Here is a 20,416-nt window from a genome sequence, read left to right on the forward strand (position 1 = left end):
GGAGAGCAATTTTGGAGATTTCAATTCATACTACCTTTCTTGAAGTGTTTTGCAGCACTTTTGGCAGATTTTGGAGAGTTTTTTTATGCTTGGGCAGATTTCTGACAGTGCAAGTGCAAAAATTTGAGTTGCATTTACAGCCAGTGCTTGGCTGTGTTTTTTGGGAGTTATGCATTTCATTCCTAGTAAGGGAATCCAGTAATGATTTCTAGTTCGGTGGTCTTTCACAGGAAGACAAGTTGGATGGTACCAACTACTCCCTCTGGAGTTTTATGGTATGCAATATTCTGATTTCTCGCAATTTATGGGATTATGTGAATGGGGGTGAGATCCGACCAGCAGGTATGGCACCTAATACCCCTCCCTAGCAAGGAGGTGGAAGAGGTCGTGCACAGGGTGCAGCTACAGAACAAGTTGTTGGTGCAGCTATAGCCACTACTCCAGAGCAGAAGAGATGGGATTCACGGGATGCCTTAGCTTTGTCATGCATCTCTCTTTCAGTGAAAAGATTTATCATTCCGCATATCCGGTCGTGTAAGACCTCGAAGGCAACGTGGGATATCTTAGAAAGCATGTATGCAGCCCGGAATGATGCAAGGGTATCTTTCTTGAAAAGAGAGTTAAGTAATACACATATGGAAGAGGGTGACTCCATGTCAGTCCACCTCACAAAGCTAATGGATCTCTGAGAGCAATTATTGAACATAGATGAGATTATTCCTGATTCACAGATGATTACCACCACTCTGAATTCTCTTCCTGAGTCTTATCTCAGCTTTCATACCTCGCTGAACTTACCATTGAGGGGGGGTGCAAATCCTCTCACTTTTCATGAGTTGATAGGACTTCTGCTTCAGGAAGAGCGGACCAGGAAAAACTTGGCTTCACGTGCAGGTGAACAAGCTATGCTCTCAAAGTTCAAGCCAAAAACAAAGGGACAAGCAAAGACATCAGTAAATCAGCCTTCCAGTGGGTCAGGACAGCCTTCACAAAAGGCTAAAAATGATGCAAGTAAGCCCAAGAAGAAGGGTTTTTGTCATTACTGCAAAAAGCCAGATCATCACATTGCAGAATGCAGGAAAAGGCTTGCAAAAGAGAAGAAAAACAGCTCCGGTATGGCTGTTTCAGATTCAGCTCCTCGTGCATCTGACAGTGGGAATGCTGCAGCCAACTTTGTTGGACAAGATTATGCCTTTTTATCTTGCATTTCAGATTCTAGGCTGGCTGCTCCAGATGCTCGGGATAGTACAGCCACTTGTAATGATGATACATATGCCTTTTTGACTTGCAGTTATGACCCCTCTACGAATGCATCAGCTTTCAGTGTCAATGAAACACTGAATACTTGGTATTTTGACAGCGGTGCCTCCAAGCATATCACTTCTAGGAAGTGTCTCTTTACTTCCTTGCATCCACCTCCCGTTGGTAAGAAAGTCACTTGTGCCAACAACTCGTCATATTCAGTACGTGGCACAGGAGAAGTTGAGCTTACCGCCATTGATGACTCAGTTTTCAGACTTTCAGATGTCTTGTATGTACCTGGTATCACTAAAAATCTCCTTTCAGTGTCCACTCTTAACAGGGCTGGATTTCAGGTCATCTTTGAGGATGACAAATGTGCTGTTCGAGACAGGGAAAATGATTATGCCTTGAGATTATCTGGTACTCTGCTGCGTGGGCTTTTTCAGCTTGATCTTTTTGAGAAAAGAGCAGCCCATGCTCTTGCAGTTTCTACTCCTACTGCTGCCATGCAGAATGCAGAATTATGGCATGCCCGATATGGCCACATGCATTACAACAGCTTGATGACACTTCAGAAGCACTCTATGGTTGATGCATTGCCACCTCTTGAGATACCTCCTCCACATGCCTGTGAAGGGTGCATTTTAGGCAAGATGCATAGATTCCCCTTCAAAAAGGATGGTTTAGTTAAAGCTGTCCGCAAATTACAGCTTATACACAGTGATGTCTATGGTCCCATGAGGACTCCATCATTGGGTGGGCATCTCTACTATGTTACTTTTATTGATGATTACTCCAATTTCACTTGGGTCTTTGGGCTGAAGCGCAAATCAGAAGTGTTTATGGTGTTTAAACACTTTTCAGCCATGGTTGAAAATGAAACTGGACTCAAGATACAGACATTGCGCACAGATAGAGCTGGGGAATACTTGTCTGCAGATTTTGATGCTTTTCTGAAAGGCAAGGGTATTGTGCATCAGCTCACAGTGAGGCTGACCCCTCAGCAAAATGGCAAAGCTGAGAGGAAAAATAGAACTCTTATGGAGATGGATAGATGTATGCTGAAAAGCAAACACATGCCTCACAAATTCTGGCTTGAAGGTCTGATGTGTGCCAACTACATCTTAAATCGGGCTCCCACTAAGGCTTTGAAAACAAAAACTCCCTATGAGGTCTGGAATGGGAGAAAGCCTTCAGTGGATCATTTCCGAGTCTTTGGATGCCTTGCATATGCTCATGTGCCAGTTGAATTTCGGCATAAGTTGTCAAATAAGGCAATTAAGTGCATATTTGTTGGGTACAGTGCAGAAAGCAAGGGGTACCGTCTCTACAATCTTGCTACACGCAAGATCATTGTCAATAGAGAGGTGATATTTGCAGAAAATTCAGCTCACACTCAGGCTGAATTTCATTCGCCTTCTTCTTCAGAGGATGTTTTTAAGGGGTTGCTACCCATTGCCTTGGGTTCCCCTACTGATATTTCTGATGCAAATCAGAATTTACAGCCACCTCCCGATGCTCCAGTTCAGCCACAAGATGTCTTGCCACCTCCACAGGCAGTGGAACAAGTGGTTCAGCAAGAAATTGCAGACATACATGCAGCAAAAACAGTCCCAAACTGGCTGTTACAGACTCTCAGGGAGAGTAAGATTGATGCTCCATTACCTGGCAGGACTCGCAGTGCAGCAAGGCACATGGAAGGTGCTAATTCAGTGGAATCAGCATATGCAGGTACTCTTCTCGATGAGGAAGAGCCTGCAACATTCGAAGAAGCAAAGGACAATGTGCATTGGATGAATGCCATGCACGATGAGTTGCAGTCCATTACGAAAAATCAGACTTGGGATGTTGTAGACTTGCCACCAGGTAAACATGCCATTGGCACACGATGGGTTTTCAAGGTGAAACGGAAGCCAGATGGCTCCATTGACATATACAAGGCAAAGCTGGTTGCTAAAGGCTATGCTCAGAAAAAGGGCATAGATTATGAGGAGACTTTTGATCCTACATCCCGGATGACCACCATCCGATTTGTTATTTCAATGGCTGCACATTTTGAGTTGAATGTTCATCAGTTGGACATAAAAACAGCCTTCTTAAATGGAGATTTGTTGGAAGAGGTTTATGTCAAACAACCTCCAAGCTTTGAAATTACAGCAAATGCACTTCAGGTATGCAAGCTAAACAAAGCTTTGTATGGGCTGAAACAGGCCCCTCGTGCATGGTATGCCAAGATTCATGCCTTTTTTACCAGCAAGGGGCTGCACAATAGTCCTACTGAGAGCACCCTCTACATCAAGATGGATGGGGGGGAATTTTAGTCATCCTTCTTTATGTCGATGAATTACTGCTCACAGGGTCCAATGAAGATAATATTGCAGATTTCAAAGCTGATTTGCAGACCAACTTTGACATGTCAGATTTGGGACTGCTTCACTTTTATTTGGGGATCCAGTTCTCTCAAGAGAGACGTGGCACTGTTATGTCTCAGTCCAAGTATGTGCAGAAACTCTTGGACAGATTTAACATGCATGATTGTAAGCCCATAGCCACTCCCATGGAGCCGGGGCTGAAACTCACAATGCAAGTAGGAGAATTAGTTGATGCCACACTTTACAGTCAGACTGTTGGATGCCTCATATATCTCTACAACACTAGACCTGATATTCAGTTTGCAGTATCTTAGGTGAGCAGGTATATGCACAGCCCAAAAACTATGCATTGGCAGGCAGTTAAGCGCATCTTCCGTTATTTGCAGGGCACGAAGTTTTTGTTATTTCCCAGGGGGGGTGACTTGCAGATGCATGCCTACAGTGATTCAGATTGGGCTGGTGATTATGACACTAGGCAGTCCACTAGTGGCAATTGTTTCTTTTTGGGTAAATCTTGCATTTCCTGGCTGAGCAAGAAACAATCTACAGTGGCTACCTCATCATGTGAAGCTGAGTAAAAGGCAGCTTTCACAGCAACAGTTGAATGTGTATGGCTGCGACGTCTATTTGCTGATCTTCATCTGTCATTGGAGGGTCCTTCTCCAATTCTCACTGATAGTCAGAGTGCCATTGCAATGGCAAAGAATCCAGTGTTTCATGCTCGCACGAAATACATTGAGGTTCACTATCACTACGTCAGAGAGAAGTTGCATGCAAGAGAGATCAGTATGATCTTTGTGTCCACACATGACAATGTTGCAGATATTTTCACCAAAGCACTACCACATGAAAAGTTTGAGGCATTTCGCAGTGCCCTGAACTTATATCCGTTTGGTGATTAATCAGCCTTGTACATGACATTGGCACTGCAGGGGGAGGTTAGAATTATAGATATAATTCAGCAGTGACCAATGTAATTTCATAAGCTAGTTAGGGGCACTTTTCCCTCTTTAAGAGGTTTTTCCCCCTAACCGTAGTTAGTCCACTAACTATGGTTAGTGACTACTAAGGTTTTGTCACTAGGACAAAACCTTATCTCTCACTCTTTCAGTTGTACTCTCACACTCTTCTATTGCAACTAAGCTTTCAAGCTTTAAGCTCTCAGCTCACTCTCTTGCTCTCTCTCTCTCTCCCCAAAACTCACAAAAAGAGCTGCAGATAAGCATCGCAGGAACCTAGTCTTCATGGAAGGTAATTGGGTATTGCTGCGTTTTCTTAAGGCACGCCTTAGGAGCAAGAAAGGGTACACCAAGCTCAATATGCGGTACTACAGGCCCTTTCAAGTTCTTGAGAAGATCAATGAGGTAGCTTACAAGCTGAAGTTACTTGAGAAGCGGACCATCCACAATGCTTTCCATGTTAGCTTGTTGAATCCTATTCATGGAGACGTGCCACAGGATATGCCAGTTGAAGAGCAACCTGAAGTTGATGAGCAAGATGAAGTCTTGATTCCTAAGCAGATTGTAGCACATAAGGATCGGAAGGTTAATGGTAGAGTTGCCAGATGCTATCGAGTAAAGTGCAAGAAATATCCTGCAAACGATGCGATCTGGAAGAGAATGAATTGGCAGATTCACCACAGGTTTTGCAGCTCTACCTTCAGGCATTTGGTCTCAAGCCTACTACAGTAGCGGCTCATTCCGGTTCAACAGAGCACAGGTCTAGAGCATTACCGGATGCTCATGGGGAGGGTAGCACCTCCGCACCCACACTGCAGACAAGCTCACAGGATATCTAGAGGTCGCTTGGTGACACTGCGGTTTCCCCCGAAGCACTAATGTTGACAGTGTTTCTACTAGAGACTTCTACGATGAGTGATCATGACACTCTAGACGGTTGATACACTACCATATGGATGGATCTGCAATCCTGTTATATGTACATTGTATTTTTCGTACTTCATGTGATGTTGTACTACGGATTATGGGCTGTTTATTCCTATTGTGATACCCTTTTCTATTTGCTGTAATTTTGGGACAGCAAACAAGATAGTTTGTTGTTTCAAGAGGGGGGTATGTCACGGGGATGTGATGGTGATGGTGAAGTGTCTAAACTAACTGTCACTAAATTTGGCCTAAGGGGTGCCAGGCTAGAAGCCTTAGTTAATGCCCAAAGGCTACCTATGATTTCAGGTGCAACAAGTGCAACTCCTAGTGCTATTATAGTGGTTCTAGTTTCTAAGGTCATTGGTTTAGTTCACTAGGGTCATCCTTTAAATATTGACCCACTAGAGGTCCTATAAACTAGGGCCATTGGTTCCAAGCATTAGGGTCATGGTTTGCCAAATGACCCCCCTAGGGGCATTAAAATCCCACACCCCATTTGCCATGTCTCTGTGTGTGGAGCTTGTGTGGTCTCTCTGCTTGCCTTGTGGCACCTGTGTGTCACACCTGGAAGCACCTGGAGCCTTTCCTTTCCCTTCCTTGCTGTTTTGGGTCTTCTCCCTTACCAAAGGTCTCTCATTCTGAAGATGGCGGACTTCGCGACAGTTCTCCTCCCCTTGGTGTTTCCTACTGCTGGCATGCTTCCTGGACCTGGACGGATGCCTTCATTTTGGGCCTTTTCTGAAGGTTTTCTTGACTTTCTTCACGACAAAAGTCCTCCTTTCCTGCTTCTGAGGCCATAATCTTGGACGCCTCACTCCTAGCTCCTAGCACTAAAGGAGAAGGCTAATCAAAAAGTAGTCCTAAGTAAGAACCAAGCATCCCAAATTCCAAGATTGCTTTTGCTCCCTAACTGAGAACCAAGCATCCCAAATACCGATTGACTTATAAAATGCAATCCTTTAAATCTTCCAATTTCCTTGAAAATGTCCTTAATTTCCTTAGATCCTTTAGGCGCAATTCTTTGCTTCCTTCACTTTTCTTGAAGAAAGAAAATGATTGAAAATGGTCTATGGATTTTGTAGTCTTTATGATGCATTACCATATGTTCCTTCATCCATGAGATCATTTTTCCTTGTCTAAAATCGGTGCACAAGTTATCCTATAAGGCCTATGAATTCCTCACCAAATATCTAGAATTTTCCAAGATTCCACTTACAAAGAAATTACAAATGCACCACAATGTGCCAACGTTATTTTGCTGTGAATGTGAAATTTGCATCTTTGTCATTGCATTCATCCGTCATCTCTCTCCCACCTTGCATGTAGGTCGAAATAGAAACAAGTACTCTCACGAGGGCGCTCTTCCCCATTGAAGGGTTCAAATTCTGCATGCATTGCACACCTTTGCATTCTCCAAAAGTGTGGATTTTCACATTTTGGTATCAGAGCGGTGATGATCCACGAGCGGGACGAGAAGAGGGCGACAGTTGCAAACGATGGAAGTCGCAAGAGAAGTTGCGGAAGAGGATCACGACCGACCGATCTCCGAGGTTCTGAGACAAGGGATTTTTCTGAAAATTTATGGTCTTGAACGGTGAACGGGGTGTCCTCACGAGGTGAATTGCCCCCCCCCCCCCCCCCAAAAAAAAAGTGAATGTACCCTTAAAAGCCTTAAACCGTGAGGAAAAGGGATCCCCCGTTCTCCCCAACGGAAAGTCGGATCGAAATAAGATTTTAAGGGGGTGATCCACCCATCAAGTACCCCCTATAACGGTATCTAGAGCTCCAATCCGCTCAAAACAAGTAGCCCAAACAAAGCGTACCAGTTTACAGCAGAAATACAAGAAGAAAAGCTTGAAAGAGAAGGGAAAGGAGGTCATTTTAAGTGTCTTCTCAACACAAATGAAGCGGGAGTCGGATAAGTACCACCAACTCTACAACACTTGACTTTTGTTGTAAAATAAACCTTTTTTTTTTTAAATTACAGCAAGGCATTTTCTCTCTTGTATTACTAAAAGGAAAGAATGGAAGGGGAAAGGACATATAACAATGAACTTATTCCTTTTTCTCGATTACCCCAAGGAGAGAGAGAAAGAACACCTTCACCCCCTCTTGAAGAGGAGGGATTAGGTGAGAGTTATACACATCTTGAGTACGATAACCCACAAATAGATTTACAACAGTCTCTCCTTCAAGAACCTCTTGATAGGGAGTTCTCCTTTCGTAATGAAAGAAGAAATGAGACCAACCAAGAACAAGGTGATGAGGTCACGCCTTCAACTCCTGTTGATAAGCTGATTTTCCAGCTTAGCAATATGATTGAGCAGTCCATTATGACAAGATTAGGGACTAAGAGGACTTTAAACTTCGGGGATGAAGAGTTGAGTACCCCTTCTAAGAGGTCCAAATTCCAACCACGAGAGAGAATTGAGTTCCCCAAATATGATGGGGCAAGGGAGGCTGACAAAATCCTCAATTGGACTCGCCATTTTGAGCTATACTTTGCCCATCAAGACAAGACCGAGCAAGAGAAGCTTGCTCTTGCCACATTGCATCTACAGAAGGATGCTCTAATGTGGTGGTCCTTGTCACAAACAAGAAAAGAGCCTATTCATGAATGGGCTAAGTTCGTGGAGCAACTGAAAGCCACTTTCATGCCACCGAGGCATGAAGAGAACCTAACCTTTCGTTGGGAGAGGTTTAGGCAGTTCGATAATGAGAGTAATGCAGATTTTGCAGCCAGATTTTGGAAACTCTCTATAGAGTTACCCGAAAAGAGTGAGGAAGATAGGAGAAAGAAGTATTTAGCAGCCTTAAGCCCAAAAGTAACGTATGAGGTTGAAATGTTTAACCCGACCACGCTTAAGGACCTCACTAAGCTGGCTGAAATAGCCGAGAGGAAATTGAATCCGCGTAAACCCTTCAACAAAGGAAATGAGAAAGCTATTGTACAAAATGTTAACAACCAATCACATCCTGGATGGATACCATTTCCTTCCATGACTGACGATGAGAAGAAAAAGCTAATTAAGGAGGGAAAATGTTTCGAATGTAAGAAACATAAGCTAGGGCATCCATGGCATAAATGTCCTACTCTATTAGCCAAAATTGTCAAAACCAATTCTATAAAAGGAAAAGGCAAAGCATCCAAGCAGGAGGGTGAGGCTTCTACCTCCTCATCCCAAGACTCTACGATGAACATAGAACCAAAAGTAAATGCTATCCATTCAGCCAACACTGGTGTATGGATGTGTGAACTGAATAGAGAGTAGGCATATTTATTGTAGAGTATGGACAGAGAATTAATATTTTTCTCCTCCGTGTAGAGCATCTGATAAGATAAATAGGGCTGAAATAGAAGAGTTGGAAAAAGAGATTGAAGGTCTATAGTTTCTATAGACTAAGTAGCTCTCCATCGCAAAATCATCCATAGCCAAGGTCTACCTAGTTCAATGAAAACATTTGGGTGAAAGAATCGTTTCAATACTGACCAATTTGTTGAGAATGTGTTTAAGCTTATTGAGCAGGTTACTGTAAAGAGATTTCAGCAGCTAAGTATTCATAAGAGGATTCTGAGCATGAAGAGATACTGAAGAGGCACTGCAGTGGTACTTTTGCATTTTGAATATTCAGCATCAAGAGGAACCAGAACTTGAAGATGAGATTTAAGTTCGGATTCAAAAGAGATCGTGTACTACCAGGAGAAGATTATTTGCAGATTATGAAGAGGAGATGCAAATGCAAAAGTAAAAGAGAAGCGTATGCAAGAGAAAGAGACGAGAGGATCCAGAAGAGGACTTCTGCCCATTCAAGCACGAGGGAGTGTCATGACAAGAGAAATCACTAATCTGTGATTAGTAGACATTAAAACATTATAATTATGTTATACACCAATGGTGTAACATGTATTTGTATTTATGATGGACACCGATCGATTTGTCATGGCGGTGGATCATCTGAGTAGATAGCACTAGTCGAGCTGGAGCCACAGCTTCAGACGGCATCGAATTTGGACATGTGATACTTATTCTATTAATAAAAATGTGCACACGTGTCTAGGTCCTAGGGGCAATAGGAAGGGAAGGGTACATTAAGGTGCATTGAAGGGTAGACGCTTGGGTCATAAGCTAAGGGTAGGAGTAAATGGGAAGATGGAACTTCAGTGATCTCAAGGGACGTTAATGAAAGGGTATCACCCTTTCATTGTGAATCTCACGTTGCATTCTCTCTACCACATTGCATTCATCCCTCATCTCTCTCCCACCTTGCATGTAGGTCGAAATAGAAACAAGTACTCTCACGAGGGCGCTCTTCCCCATTGGAGGGCCAATCGGCATTCAAATTCTGCATGCATTGCACACATTTGCATTCTCGAAAAGTGTGGATTATCACATTCCCTTACCCTTTCTTAAGCCTTCCAACTTTGAAAACTATAGGGTTTTCTAAATTAAATCATAGCACGAACTAGATGATTTCATAATCCTAAACCAAGTTATAGTTTGGAGCATAACCTTACCCATAAAAATTGATCACGAATGACAGTGCTATTCACTCTCAGGTCCAGCTACAAAATAAATGAGAATCATTCAATCAACGAAAACAAAAAACCAAACCATCAAGCTCTTCTATGATTATAAAACGTTCAGAAAGGAAGAGAGCAAGTCAACTAGATAAGGAATTTTACGCATTTGTGCATTCCACCTTCAAGCAATGAACCCTCTCTCCCGTGGTCATCTCCAACCCCTCATAAGAGCGAAATTCAGTCACTTGCGCCTGAATGTATCAACATTAGAGTGAAGAATGATTCCGTATGGACAAAAGTAAGAGTGAAATTCAGTCACTTGCCCTTAATTGCATCAAGATTGGTTCCTTGAATCAATTCATAAGGACAAAAGTGCAGCAACCTCTACAAAGATTATATGGTAACTTTACCTGGATTGATTGCACAATAAGTGGAGCAAAAGCAATGGGAAGATTCAAATCCTTTATTGTACACTTAGCAAAGAGAGGTATTTCAAAGTCAGGATCTGCAAATCAAGAAAGCAAAAAGAGGTATTTCAGAATCAGGATCTGCAAATCAAAATAAGCATGAATCTCTCTCTCTCTCTCTCTCTCTCTCTCTCTCTCTCTCTCTCTGTGCCACAATCTGTGACGTATTCCTTTCTCTATACCTTAGACTTATGGATGGTTTGATGAATGGACACTTGTCGAAGGGTATGCCCTTTCGACGGGACACTTCCTATGAGGCACAACCCTTCACAAGAGACACATTCTATTGAAGAGACACTACCATTATAATGTACCCGCTCATCAAGGGTCACACCCTTCACAAGGGGTACACACCTCTTCATGCACATACACTTTGGAGTACACACCTTTTCATGTGTGACTCTTCACACTCTATATAAGAGAGGCCTAATTGTATGGATGACACACTACAAACACTCAAGCAATTCAAATATTCCTTATTCTTTGCTATTCAGTCTCTATTCTGTTCCTTAGCACATTTCTAAATATAGTAAATCGAGGATTTCTTACAGTGGTATCAGAGCAAATTTTGCTCCTACTTGTAGGAAATGTCCCTCACCTTCTAGTGCCTATCTGATACCTCTACTTCCGCTAGAAGGAGACCCACGCACATTGTGCATGGAAGAGATGGAGAGAATGGCCAACCCCATCTAAGTCATCGATGACCTCTCCATCTTCCTCACATCACTAGTTGATGTGAGTGGACACAACAAAAATCGTGTCTTTTGATGTGCTTGGGCTATCCCAAAACCAAGGGACGCACCTTTTTCACCTTTGGACGCACCTTTTGATGAAGTGTTTTTGACTCCTCATCCAAGGGGCCCTATCATGAAAAAGGCACACCTTTTCCTGTGGGGACACCCCTCTTTAAAACAGGGATTCATCACCATACCCGCCTGTGACCAGCAGCCCGTGCTGCCCATCTATCACAATTCAGACCAGTCTGCCGCTCGCTGATTTCTCACGCCATCTTTGCCATGAACAGCCGCTTTTGCTGCCTTTCCAATTGTATGCAGCACATAGCGCAGTTTCAACACAAGAGATAGCACCAGGTTCCACGCAATCTGCCCTCTTCTGCAAATCGCCTCGATCAGCCTTGAAAGTCTCGCCTGGCGCCTCTTTCTGGTTCACCATTCAATGTGGACTTGCACAGATAATCGATGGACCTCCAGACGAGATTTTCAGGCCTGGCTATGCAACTAATTGGGCAGAACTGATCTATGCCAGGTGGATTCTTTCCATTCTCTTTTTCAAAGGATTCTCTTTCATATTGTCTCGCAGTACCACACATACAGAGGATGACGTGAGGCCACCCGACAACTACGTGTACCTAATTCCACTAGAGGTAGAAAACGTTGAACTTCGTGCCCTCTACCACTTACTTCAAGCTAAAGACTTGACATAAAACTACCAGAAGCCTACACTGGTCAACGGAATCGCCGAACAGTTAACCAGTGGCTCACCAAAATGCGCATGTACTTTGACATTGTCGACCTCACTGAAGGCAAGAAGATTGCCTTGGCAGCCTCCCTCCTCAAAGATACAGCTTTTCTTTGGTGGCAAGAACGCTTAAAGGACGGCAAAAGTGTGCTAACCTAGGAACGTTTTGAACACATGCTCCGTAAGCAGTTCATACCTGCCAATGCAGACTTCCAAGCACGCTCAAAATTTCTGACAGTTGGAGCAAACGGGCTCCTGTCTTCCTACATCTCCCAGTTCACCACTTTGGTACTGGAGATCGATGGTTTGACTAATGATGATTGCCTCCATGCTTTCATCTCAGGCCTAAATCCCCCGTTACGCATTGATGTCCTTAAAGCAAACATCAAAACCACTGCTGGCACTATTGCTTACGCAGAGCACATTACAAATTTCCAGAATACAAGGAGCAGGGTTCTAACAAATCACAGAACTCTACATCGGCCAAGGGTGCTCGCCCTCAAGATAACTCAAAGTTCAGAAAAAACTAGGTTCTCGACAGTCTCAAGATCCCAACAAGTCTCAGAAATCATATGTTGGATCCCAACAAAAGCACTCCTCTAAGGATCGTGCCCCTTCCTCTTCACAAAGCCATGACCATCATCACCAACATTAAGGTGCAGCCTCTAATAAGAAGAACAACTAAAGCACAAAAGAACTTTGTACCATATGCACTGGTGACCATAGATGGTTCAATTATCCAAATCGACCCAAGTAAAATTCCAATATGGAACCCAGCACTTCCCAGAATGCTACTCCTGCACAAGACAAGAAGAGCAAAGCTGTTCGAATGGCAAATACCATCCACATGAACCTTGCTAGCAACCCCAAACATTCCCTGGCCACTCAAGTACTTTGTGTCCAAGGATCGATTCGTGGAACGGTCACTATCCTCATCAATAGTGGCTGCTCTCATAACTTCCTAGCTAGTTCTATGGTCGAAAGACTTCGGTTGACCACTAGTCCTAGTTCCAAGGACTATCAGATCGAACTCGCTAATGGAACTACCTTCTTATGCAACACCAGGGTCAAAAACCTATCCTTTCACATCCAACATTATATAGACAAGTTGAATTTTGACATCATGCCTCTTTCCTGGTACGATGTCATCCTCGGACAACAGTGGCTATATGACTATGATCATCAATCGATTTTCGCAGCCATACTATCCAATTTGTCCACTAGGGAAAACTTATCGAGCTAACTGGTTCTAGGGACTCTCCTTCAACTCCAGTTACCTCGGCCTTACAAGTAAAGAAGTGGATTCGTAAACGTCAAGTAAAGATTGCACTTCTATTGGCTATGGCAGTTGAGGAGACACCAACAAAGGGTCCTCTTGAGTACCTCAACCAACCCTTTTTCCAACCTTACCTGGATATTTTCCCACAAGAATTGCCAAAGCAGTACCACCTCGAGTAATCCACCATTGAAACCTCCTTATCGGGTTTCTTACACTCAAAATGAAGAAATCCAAAGACAGGTCACCGAACTACTCGACAAAGGTCACATTCGACCTAGTCCCAACCCTTTCGGATCTCCTGTACTACTTGTGGAAAAGAGAATAAGTCCATGCGCCTTTGCATCGACTACCGATGACCTTTTCGATCAACTTCTACACGCAACACAATTTTCAAATATTGATCTTTGTTCAGGTTATCATCCAATCCACATACGAGAAGGTGATGAGTATAAGACGGCTTTGCGAACAAAATATGGACACTATGAATGTTTGGTCATGCCTTTCGGGTTAAACAATGCCTCGACCACATTCATGACACTAATGAACAATATCTTCAAGCCTTTCCTCGATAAGTTCGTCATCGTTTACCTCGATGACATCCTTGTTTTCAGCAGATCCTTAAATGAGCACAAACAACATCTTCACCAAGTTCTTAAAGTTCTCCGTGCAAATTCTCTCTACATCAACATTAAGAAGAGTGAGTTCTTCAAAACCCAACTCAAATATTTGGGACATGTTATTTCAGCCCAAGGCATCTCTGTGGATCCCAAGAAGGTCACGGTAATCCGAAACTGGCCTACTCCTAAGAACGTTCATGATGTCCGCTCTTTTCTCGGATTGGCAAACTTCTACCATACCAAGGTCTATCAATTTTCCGAGATTGCAGCTCCGATGTCCGAATTATTGAAAAGCACGGCAATTTTCTAGTGGCTTCCCGAAATAGAGTATAATTTCCAACAACTCAAGCAAGCACTCACTACCACACCTATTATGGCTATTGCTGACCAAACCTTCCGTTTGAGGTCATGATCGACGATGAGCAGTCTTGATGCAAGAAGGCAGAGTTATTGCTTTTGATAGCCATAAACATTCCGATATCCAAACCAGATACCCGGTTTATGATGAGGAGTTTCTTGCCATTATACATGCTTACCACTCTTGGAAACATTATCTCATGGGAGCCGACTTGGTGGTGAAAGCAGACCATCACTCCCTAAAGTATATCTTTACTTAGCTAGTGATGAACGCTCATCAAGCACACTGGGTACATTCCAAACTACGCAATGTGGTTGCAGATGCTCTCAGCAGGTTACCTCTAGCATCAGCTATGGTAATCTCTCATCACCATTGAGTACATTCCAGGACTACGCAATGTGGTTGCAGATGCTCTCAACAGGTTACCTCTAGCATCAACTATGGTAATCTCTACATTATCTATGGATGTTCCGAATTCTTTCAAAGTGAAGTATCTCCAGAATCAAGACTTCGGCACCGCAGTACAAGTTCTTTCAAAAGATCAACCTTCAACTTTACAACAGAAGATCTTCTCATCCTATTCTTATACGGACGACCTTTTGTATTATCAAGATCACGTCTATGTACCACATGACAAGGATGTTCGAAGTCTTTTGTTAAAAGAGCATCATGTAGTTCCTTATGCTGCACATCTAGGCATCAACAAGACTTACAGGTTACTCAGTGCAACATATTGCTGGCCTCAAATGAAAAGCGACATCATCAAAAGGGTTACGTCTTGCTTATCTTGTCAACAAATGAAAGCAAGTCGACGACTTCCAGCAAAACTTCTTCAGCCTCTTCCAGTTCCAACTGAAAGGTGGGAAAGTATTTCCATGGATTTGATTACAACACTACCACCATCATCCAGTGGTAACACTCAAATTATGGTAATTGTTGATCAATTGTCCAAAATGGCACATTTTGTTGCTTGCAAAAGCAGTGCCCACGCTCCAGACATCGCCAAACTCTTCATACAACATATCTTTCGACAGCATGGATTGCCCAAGAACATCATTTCCGACAAAGATCCTAAGTTTACCGGTCACTTTTGGATTTCTCTGTTCGAATCCTTGGGTACAACCCTATTGTTCCCCTGCGCAATGGTGACTTGAACTTCGGCACCCAGACGACCTGCAGCCTACCACCCAAAATCAGATGGCCAGACTGGAAGAGTCAACCAAGTTTTGAAAGAAACACTTCGACATTATATTCAGTCACACTTAGCAGCTTGGGGAGTTTGCTTATAATAACTCTTTCCATAGTGCCATTAGCATGACTCCATCTCAAGCAACTTATGGACACACTCCGATTGTACCAACGATTTTTTATCATGGAATTCCATGTTCTTTGGGGATATCTGGACAACTCCAACGCTACTTGGCAATCTGATGAAGACTTACAGCAGTACCCTGACATATTACAGCAATATTTTCAGAATTTACCATGATATTTTTCACACCAGTTCATTATCTCCACCAAGGTCTTATTTTGAATGGGAGGGGATGTCACGATCTATGACGTATTTCTTTCTCTGTAACTTAGACTTATGGATGGTTTGATGAATGGACACTTGTGGAAAGGTATGCCCTTTCGACGGGACACTTCCTATGAGGCACAACCCTTCACAAGAGACACTACCATTGTAATGTACCCTCTCATCAAGGGTCACACCCTTCACAAGGGGCACACACCTCTTCATGCACATACACTTTAGAGTACACACCTTTTCATGTGTGACTCTTCACACTCTATGTAAGAGAGGCCCAACTGTATGGATGACACACTACAGACACTCGAGCAATACAAATATTCCTTGTTCTTTGCTATTTCAGTCTCTTTTCTGTTCCTTAGCACATTTCTTTCTTTCTTTCTCTCTCTCTACACATATAAATACCTAGGGCTGAATTTCACAGAAATGGAATGCATGTGTGGAGAGGAGGATACTAGGAGGATTGAAAGCATTATATAGCTTCCAAAATAAATGCCAAATATCACATTTGTGGAATTGGGAAATGAGAAAATTATTATACACTATGGTTGTGCAGATAGTAATTCTTTACGGATGCCCAGCCTGGGCACCTAGGCTCTCTAGGATTACTAGGAAAGAATAGAAACCAAACATAAATGTTTCCTTATAGGAGAGCTAGGGGTTCAAGCACAGACATCCTACCCCATCCTATTCGCTGAAATAGGTATGATACCTATAGAAAGGGAGGCCATGTGTCGATTCATGGCTTACCTCAAGAAATTTGTTAAGATGGACACCAATAGGGCACCACACAAGGCGATGGAAGCTACTCAAAGAGCAGGACGGCATAGGGAAGGGATGAAGTGGATGGAAAGATGGGGCATGACAGCTGTCAGAAGATGCATGTGAAATCAGAGAGATAGTAACGCAGAAAATGCTACTGAAGTTATGGCAAAACCCGGGGACAAAAATGCAGTTTTACAAGCAGGAGATTAACTCAATGGACAGCTATGGGATACAGAAATACCTTGGGGAAGACATCAATATTTAAAAGCATCTAATCTGCAAAATCAGAACCAGTTTACATGATCTAGAGGTGGAGAGGGTAGGTGGCCAACACCCAAAAACCCCAAAGAAGAAAGGATCTGCAAGATCTGCCCCACAGGGAGGTAGAAAATGAGCAGCATGTACTCCTAAAATGCCGAGCTTACACAAACATCAGAGAGAGTTATGGGGACAGCAGAACTAACTTGAAAAGTCTGCTAGAGCAACCAGCAAAAAACCTAGGGAGTCTTAGAACACCGTAAGGTACTAGGGCTAGCCGACAAGCTAGCTCAATAGGTACTTGCTACATAGCTCACAAGCTAGCCCACAAGCTTTGTACAAGGGCTAGCCCATGGCTTGTAAGCCTCCTCGCGTATGAGGTGAGATCTCATCTTTGGGCACTCAAGCATCAAACATGTCCAAGGCACAAAGGATCTCACATGCCGTAAGAGGCGAGCTCTCATCTCACATAGGTCGGATGAGGTGATTTGCTCTTTTCAAGGAGAGGACTCCACTATTGAGTGGCATGGAAACTTCTCTTAGATGGGAAGCCACCCATCCCCATCACCAACCTAGCTATCTAAAACACATATGCTACGTCGCTCTATGATGTCCCAGCCCATGCACCACTTAATATGTCCTCCCTGCCCAAGCCCACCACATCCTACTTGCTTGGAATGTGCAGGCTGCATTGCATCGACTCCATAACAAGAGAGCCCAGGACCACAAGGGGCTACAGAGCAAGCACTCTACACATGGACAGGAGGCCTTTTTGGTCCTGATCCTAGGACAAACATTCAACCATGCCGGATGCCATGGCTTTCCCCCTGGTTGGTATACCACAACCATAATGCCGATACATAAAGAGCTACTGCACTCTCATGATTGACCACAAATTGGCCAAGATTTCTAGAGAGAGAGATCAATCTCCACACAAAGACACAAAGGCAGGGAGCTTTGAGACAAGCTGGATTCTGAAGACACCATACCACATCTTCGCTCTACGGGCCATCACCAAGAGGCGAATTCGAGATCAAAAAGTCTACACTTGCTTTGTAGACAGGAAGTCCCTTGAAACAGTCTCACGCTCTAAGAAGACTTCAAGACTGGCATATCCCACGACTCGTTATGTGGCGGGTGATGAGTCTATATGAGTAATTATTTTGGGGGTGATGAGTCTATATGAGTCATTATTTGAGGGCTGACAAGTCTATCTGAGTCAGCAAGAGGGAGAGTACGTGCCCCAAGAGGCTTGCCAAATTGGATTGAGGGCACGATCGGAGTGAAGCAATCTCACTGACTTTTTGGGCTCTACCTTGATAAGATCACGACCTTTATTGACCACCTAGGAGGTGAGGGGTCACTGCTTATGGACTTGATGATACAGATATTGTTATATGCCAATGATATAATTCTCCCACTTCCCTTCACTAATCTGTTCCATACCGTTTTCTACATTGAGATCAAAGCCCAAACGGAGCCTCTGTACCGTTTCCTCCCTACCCCTTCAGCTCTAACTTCTCCTTTAGAGACCTTTTCTTAGCTCTGTACCTTCAGCTTCAGCTTGCTTCCATCTAAGTTGCTGCCATGTAGTGCCACTTGTAGAAGAAATTGTGGTGCACGTAAGAAGACTAAACAAAGTCATGATCGAATGCCAAAGTCGTTAACTACTGCTTATCAAGGTTGAATGTTTGTGACACGAAATGCTTTCAGTTCGTGGTGATGTAGCCATGACTCAAGGTATTGAGCCGCTATGATCGCCGTGCCAGTCCCACACAAGACGCACATTCGGCAGCAGGAAGAATATTCGTTAGACAACCAGCCAAAACTTTCCATCTTTCTGTTATTCATCCTAATTCTGACCATTGGTGGGGGATACTTTCCCATCCTGTCCTTGCTCCACAAAGCCTCCTTTGTGCAAAGGCTTTCCCACATCCTCCAGCACTTTACCATTATTCTGATTCAAAAGGTAGGGGATCCATGCAGGCACCCCAAGTTATACAGATCAGCACTGGAGATAACATCGGGGAGTATGCTGAGCAAGCATGCATGCGAGCCATCGGTCAAGCCGAGAACGGATCATAAGCTCTCACTAAGGATGCCAGAAACTACAAACAAAGAGTATATTCTGCTCTGTGGATTTTCAGAAGGCCTTCAACTCTACACCACAGGCTCGCCATATCTTGCAACGTCGCACATTAAAGCCCAACGAGGGTAGGGATAGGGGGCACTTTTGCCTGTGATTTTCTGATGAAAAAGCCAATTTCAACATCGGAGAAACATACCGTTTGCGTTCCAGGTGAAGGCGTCCTTGTAGCGTTGTCCTTCTGCCTCGACATCGATGCGGATGGGAATGAGGTTTTCGGCAGTTGGCCTGGAGTGATGCAAAGGAAGCTCGATCAAAGCAAGGAAATCAGAAGCAAAAGGCGAGGGAGACAATAGAAATACATACATTCGAAATCTAACGTTCGATCTGGAGGCACTGCTTTGTCCCCCCTTCATGTGGAACAAAATGGAAGCAAACTCCTGCCCAGTTTTCGAGTGACCTTACGTTGGATCCTTGCACATGATAATCAAATGTTGGCTTCCTAAACATTCATGCTTTGATTATCAAATGTTGGCTTCATAATCAAATGTTGAATGCAGGCATACGGAGAGGTGTGAGACTCTGAATGCTTGCTGACACCACAACCAACGTCCAGTATGAGTATGGCAGCTCTAGTTCGAGCACCCGCTGGTTTATGGAGTTTTAACGTGGTGAGCCGGAGGCTTGAGGGTCAAAGGCAAGTCCTGCATGCCTGGGTTCGTCAGGGCCGTGGTATCTTCTCCGCTCTCTGGTTTCATGTTCTACAGAGGGTCCACACTTAGGTGGCGCCCAATAAATAAGGCAGGGGGAAAGAGTTCTCCATGAGATGTCTGGTGGGTGTAAGCGCCTCACACAACAAAGTCGGCTCTCAAAACAAATTAAAGTAGTTCATGAGTTTGTCACCACGTGGTTCTTTGATTTTTTTTTGCCATGCCAAAGGCAAAGCCATAAAGTTTGTTTTAGGTTCTCTTTAAATGACTATGCTTTGATTAAAGTAGTTCATGCGTTTGTTACCATGTGGTTCTTTGATTTTTTTTTGGGCAGGTGCAGGATGAGGTCAAGAAGGACCAAGACGAAGAGACGGTGAGGGCCATTTGCATTCTCCATACCACTGTATAAACCGTGAACCGTTTGGGTACCGAACCGGGACATTGGGATTGCCCGAAGGGGTCTAACGTGCCGACCCACGTAACGGCCGTTAACTGGGAAAGAAAGTGGGCTGAACAGGACGTTGCGCGGAGGACGTTCCTGTGGGTCTTGGAGACCCGGGAGAACCTGCAGACCAAGGTGTTGAAGCCTAAGGGCTTGCCCAGTGGGGCGTGTGGCTAAGTGGGGAAAAACGGTGGACGGCCCGGGCAGGGGTCGTGTTGGATAAGCTGCGCATAAAGGGGATTTGGTATCAGCAGAGACGTTAAGGGAGGCTGGGACTCGGAAACGGGTCCGACGTAAGGTGCTCGCATTTGGAGACTAAGTCCGAAACTACCGGGCCCTTCATGCCCAAAAAAAAATCAAAGAACCACATGGTAACAAACGCATGAACTACTTTAATCAAAG

General features: G+C 43.9%; 1 protein-coding gene across 1 annotated transcript in view; it reads right to left on the bottom strand.

Annotated features, from left to right (window-relative positions):
* Nucleotides 1–19,457, bottom strand: part of BSH (transcription regulatory protein SNF5, putative (BSH)) — a 32,200-nt gene extending 12,743 nt beyond the window's left edge. Inside the window, exons 1-5 of the mRNA XM_087370788.1 lie at nt 19,229–19,457; nt 19,062–19,150; nt 10,433–10,527; nt 10,202–10,273; nt 10,017–10,064 (exon numbers count right to left, since the gene is read on the bottom strand). Coding sequence (XP_087226914.1) covers nt 10,017–10,064; nt 10,202–10,273; nt 10,433–10,527; nt 19,062–19,150; nt 19,229–19,278 — 354 coding nt within the window. The 5' untranslated portion in view covers nt 19,279–19,457. The remainder of the gene's footprint in view (nt 1–10,016; nt 10,065–10,201; nt 10,274–10,432; nt 10,528–19,061; nt 19,151–19,228) is intronic.
* Between the last annotated feature and the right edge of the window lie 959 nt (nt 19,458–20,416).

The sequence above is a fragment of the Dipteris shenzhenensis genome, chromosome 32 (genome assembly GCF_047967505.1).
Source record: "Dipteris shenzhenensis isolate YYH24624 ecotype China chromosome 32, Dip_SZ_1.0, whole genome shotgun sequence".
Taxonomy (NCBI): Eukaryota; Viridiplantae; Streptophyta; class Polypodiopsida; order Gleicheniales; family Dipteridaceae; genus Dipteris; species Dipteris shenzhenensis.